Genomic DNA, 5361 nt, shown 5'->3' with positions numbered 1-5361 from the left:
TTATCCTTACAGGAAAAATCAGCACATGCCAATGTCGTGGCATTTTCACTCAAATGCGCAGCAGGAGAGAGCGCCGGAGCTCGGCGAGCCGCAGCAGGAGAGAGCGCCGAACTGAGACTGGATTGACTGGAGAGATCGGGCAACCTCTGGACATTGCAGTGTCAGCAACAGCGAGGAAAACGCCCACAACGGTGAACGGAGCAAGTGAGACAGCAAACTAAATGGGGCCTAAGAGAACACCGACCGCTGAGGAAATTGAGGACATCAAAAAGTCACTGGACTTTTTAACTGAAGAAACATCAGCTATCAAGCTACAGCAGAAATATATCCTGGACATTGTCGAGGAGATAAGGTCGCTTCGCAATCAGAATGCAGAGAAGCAGAAACGGATTGTCTATCTGGAGAGCAGGGTCGTGGACCTGGAGCAATACACCAGAATGAACGATGTGATCATCACAGGGCTACAAATAAAACCCCAGTCATATGCTCGGGCTGTGACTGCTGACAGCAAAGAGGAGCATGGAGAACTGGATGTTAGCTCTGCAGAGCAACAGGTAGCTGGTTTCTTGCAGTCAAAAGGGATCGACCTGGACTGTAATAACATCGAGGCATGCCACCCTTTGCCCAGGAGAAACGCTAGTGATAAACCAGCTGTCATCATAAGATTTGTAAACAGGAAACACAAGAATGCACTGCTGAAGCAGGGGAGAAAACTAAAGGGATCGAACGTCTACATGAATGACCATCTAACCAAATACAACGCTGACATGGCTAAGAAAGCACGACACCTAAAGAAACTGGATAAAATTCAAAATACCTGGACTGCAAACTGTAAAATATTTATTAAACTCAACGGCACACCGGAGGAAGCCAAAGTGCTGGTCATCAAATGCATCCAGGATCTGGAAAAATATTAACAAGTCACATGACTACAAATGCAAGGAGCTGAACAAACAATCTACATCCATCAAAGCAGGTAATAGAAGATAACAACGGAAGCTAAAGCACAACATATTAAATCATGAAACAATCAATTAATTTAACATCTGGGAATTATACACTGCTATCACAGAGGATTGCTAATCATGAGAATCTGGAGTTAAATTCACCACAAAACACGGAATACAATACACACTTCACAGAGCAGGACATTGATCCAGAATTGAACTTTTTTAACATCAGAAACACCTGCTGCTATTATACTGAAGAACAATTCAATAAAACTGTCAAGGCTGACTGCAAAATGTCCATAATCCACTTTAACAGTAGAAGTTTATATGCCAATTTTCACAAAATAAGGGAATATTTAAGCAAATTTGCACATCCATTCAGTGTGATTGCAGTATCTGAGACGTGGATTAATATGGAGAAAGGAGTGGACTTTGAAATAGACGGATATGAATTAAATTTTATGAACAGAAAGAATAAGAATGGTGGGGGTGTGGCTTTGTTTGTGGACAAAAATTTAAAATACAGGGTGGTGGGAAAAAATGATAACATATTAGGCTACGTTCACACTGCAGGCGAAAGCGCATCAAATCCGATTTTTTTGACCCTATGCGACCCATATCCGATCATGCTATGACAGTGTGAACGGCGCAAATCCGATATTTTCAAATCCGATCTGGGTCACTTTCGTATATGGTACTGAATCCGATACATATCCGATGTTTTAGAAAGCGACTGCTGTTTGAACGGTCAAGTCGCATTAAATCCGCCTTTTACGTCACCGACACAAGACTGAAGCCAATTATCAGCGCCAGAGAAGCGCCCGAGAAGACATCGTGAACGCTTCCTGGCCATCCAGTGTAGATGTCAGTGAAACTGTTGGGAAGACAACGTAAACATTTTATTTGTACTGTATAATCTGCAGATTCTGACAGAAATCTGCAGCTATCCTTTGAAGCACCGCTCCTCTCTTAAACAGCAATAAGGATCATTATTAGGTTATTTACATTATTATGTAAATAACAAAATAACTTAAAGCAAAAATTGGGAAACGTGAAGTCCAAAGTCTTTATATTAAGGGCCATCAGTCAAACAATACTGTTGCTCTGGGTCTAAACAGAGCGCGTTGTGTGTGACATCTTCTTTTGCGCATGCGGGCCGCTTTGAGCGTTCACACTAGAGCGCGTTTGCTGTCGCATTTTATTTGTAGTGTGAACGAGCAGGCAAAAAAATCGGATTTGATCAAAAAATCGGAATTGAGCATTAAGACCTGCAGTGTGAACGCAGCCTTAGAGTGTGTAACTGTAGTGTTTTCAACGAGGATGTTGGTGACACCGAGTTAAACCACAAATGAAGACCCTGGAGTTTAGTTGCAGCTTGTTTAATTGTCTCCATGAACATGTGGTGAAAACTGAAATGACAGAAAATAAACTCCATCTCAACAGACAGAAGCATGTTTACATCAATAAAGTGCATTACTCTCACTAAAACATTCATGTTAGCAAAATATACATTAATATCCAAAGTTATCTATATAAACTGTCATATAAAGTAACTTACGGCGTTCCACCCTGATAATTCGGAGAAGATGGCATTTGATTACATCTCCATACTGCCTTTAGCATGAGGAGCCTGTTTCTCAGCAAAACCGAGCGCTTGACCAAAACCGGAAGTGCTTGACCGGAAACGGAAGTGCCCCGCCAGAACAGGAAATACATTTTAGCGATATTTTCCTTTTAACTAAAACGTATGTAAAGCATGAATTATTCATTTTAACAACACATATTAATTTTTTAATGGCAAATCTTTTTAGAATTATTTATTTCAAACTTATGAACCCACTTATTCAGAGAAATGCCTTAAGGGCAACACAGTAACAATAGAAATTAGTATGGAAAAAAAGAAAAATGTCATTGTAAGTTGTATATGTAGAACACCAGGTTCTAATATTGAAATATTTAAGGAGTGGGTAGATAAAACATTTATTAGGACAAATCAAAAAGTTATGTTCATTTGTGGGGATTTCAACATAGACCTATTAAATCCAAACAAACATACTATGACAGATGAGTTTATTAATACAAAGTATAGCATGGGACTCTGTCCAGTGATCACTAAACCCAGCAGGATTACAGCACAGTCAGTAACCTTAATAGACAATATATTTACTAATGAAATAGAAAACAGATCTATAAGTGGTCTCCTAATTAATGACATCAGTGATCATCTACCTGTTTTTGTAGTGTATAACAGCAATTACAGGAAGGTCAAACAGGAAAATACAACAAAATACAAACGAGTGAGAACAGAGGAGTCCATAAATGCATTTAAAAGTGATTTACTTAAGCAAGAATGGGAGATGCTGTATAAGGAAAAAAATATTGATAAAGCTTATGAGATTTTTTTAGGAAAATTTAAACTGTTATATGATAGTCGTTACCCAGTAAAGAAATATAGTAAAAAACAAAAATATGCAGCGTGCCCATGGATCACAAAAGGATTACAAAATGCATGTAAAAAGAAAAATACCTTATATAGAGAATTTATAACGAACAGAAGTACAGAAGTTGAAAATAAATACAAGAAATATAAAAATAAATTAACTAGTATTTTGAGGTCATGTAAAAAGGAATATTATGAGAAATTATTAAATATGAATAAAAATAATATTAAAGGGATTTGGAAAACATTAAATACCATCATTAAAAATGGTTCTAGGCAGTCAAATTATCCTTCGTATTTCGCTAATAATGATAGAAATATTACTAACATGAGTGATGTGGTTAATGAGTTCAATAAATTATTTGTAAGTGTTGGGCCAGACTTGGCTGATACAATTCCTGATATAACAGATTCTGCAGAGAAAGAAACTAAACTCATTGACTGTAATCCTCATTCAATGTTTTTAACGGTGGTAGAAGAAAAGGAAATCATTGATATTTTTGGGAAATTACAAACAAAAAATTCTACAGACTCTAATGACATTGATATGGAAATCGTTAAGAAAGTGATAGATGGCATCTCCAAACCCTTAAAACACATTTGCAATTTGTCTCTACAAACTGGTGCATTCCCAACACAAATGAAAACAGCTAAAGTAATACCACTGTTTAAAAATGGAGATAGACACCAATTCACAAATTATAGGCCTGTTTCTCTACTTTCACAATTTTCAAAAATACTGGAAAAAGTTTTCATTAATAGACTTGACAAATTTATAGATAAACACAAAATAATAATGGACAGTCAGTATGGTTTCAGAACAAATAGATCAACATCTATGGCATTAATGGAACTAATTGAAAATATCACCAACAATATAGATCAAAGACAAAGCATAGTTAGTGTTTTCATTGACCTAAAAAAAGCTTTTGACACAATTAATCATGAAATATTACTTGATAAACTGGAGTACTATGGCATTAGAGGAGTGGTGCTAGAGTGGGTCAGGAGTTATTTGAGAGACAGGCAACAATTTGTGAAGATTGGTGAATATCAATCAGAGTGCCTGGACATTGTTTGCGGAGTTCCACAGGGGTCAGTATTGGGACCAAAGCTGTTTATCCTCTACATCAATGATATATGTAAAACATCTGATATATTACAGTTTATTTTATTTGCAGATGATACAAATATTTTTTGTGCTGGAGAGGATTCACAGCAGTTTTTGGAAATTGTCACACAAGAAATGATTAAACTGAAAACATGGTTTGACAGAAACACGTTATCACTAAATTTGAAAAAAAAAATACATTTATGTTATTTGGAAATTGTAAAAAAGATGCCGGAGCAAAATTGTTAATAAACAATGTTGAAGTAGAGCAAGTTTCTGATACAAAATTTCTGGGTGTGATAATAGATAACAAAATCTGCTGGAAACCTCACATAAAGCATATACAAGCTAAACTGTCAAGAAGCATCTCTGTACTGAGTAAAGTTAAAAAATTTTTGCCTTCCAAATCACTCCGGGTACTTTACTGTTCACTTATATTGCCATTTTTGGAATACTGTGTGGAAATCTGGGGAAATACATACAAAACTTCACTTCAACCACTATGTAAAATTCAGAAAAAAGCAATCAGGATGATTACTAAAGCAGGATTTAGAGACCATACTAACATCATGTTCTTGAAATTAAAAATTCTGAAGTTTATGGATCTCATAAAATATAAAACTGCAAAAATTATGTACAAAGCCAGATACAATATGTTACCAGGAAATGTACAGAGGATGTTTTTTTGACAGAGAAGGGGACTATGAATTGAGGGGAAAATTAAATCTGAAGACTCTTAAAGCACGGCCAAAGGTTAAAACCTTTTGTGTTACTATTTATGGGGTACTGTGGACCTACAGCAATGTTCAAGCATTAGTCAGTTTATAAAGATGTTTCGAAAACTGCTTTTGGAAGAATAT

The 5361-nt window shown here is 36.3% G+C and overlaps 1 protein-coding gene across 1 annotated transcript; it reads left to right on the top strand.

The window, feature by feature from the left end:
* The first annotated feature begins 221 nt into the window (after window positions 1-221).
* Window positions 222-917, top strand: LOC146668398 (uncharacterized). Its single transcript, XM_085408843.1, has one exon. It carries the CDS (start codon window positions 222-224, stop codon window positions 915-917), a length of 696 nt encoding a protein of 231 aa, XP_085264969.1.
* Window positions 918-5361: the final 4444 nt, after the last annotated feature.

Source organism: Rhamphochromis longiceps, linkage group LG6 (genome assembly GCF_057381845.1).
Source record: "Rhamphochromis longiceps isolate RC_006_pf linkage group LG6, R_longiceps_female_GT1.1, whole genome shotgun sequence".
Classification (NCBI taxonomy): Eukaryota; Metazoa; Chordata; class Actinopteri; order Cichliformes; family Cichlidae; genus Rhamphochromis; species Rhamphochromis longiceps.
The sequence above is the reverse complement of the archived record's forward strand: the minus strand, read 5'-3'. Positions and strand labels throughout refer to the sequence as shown.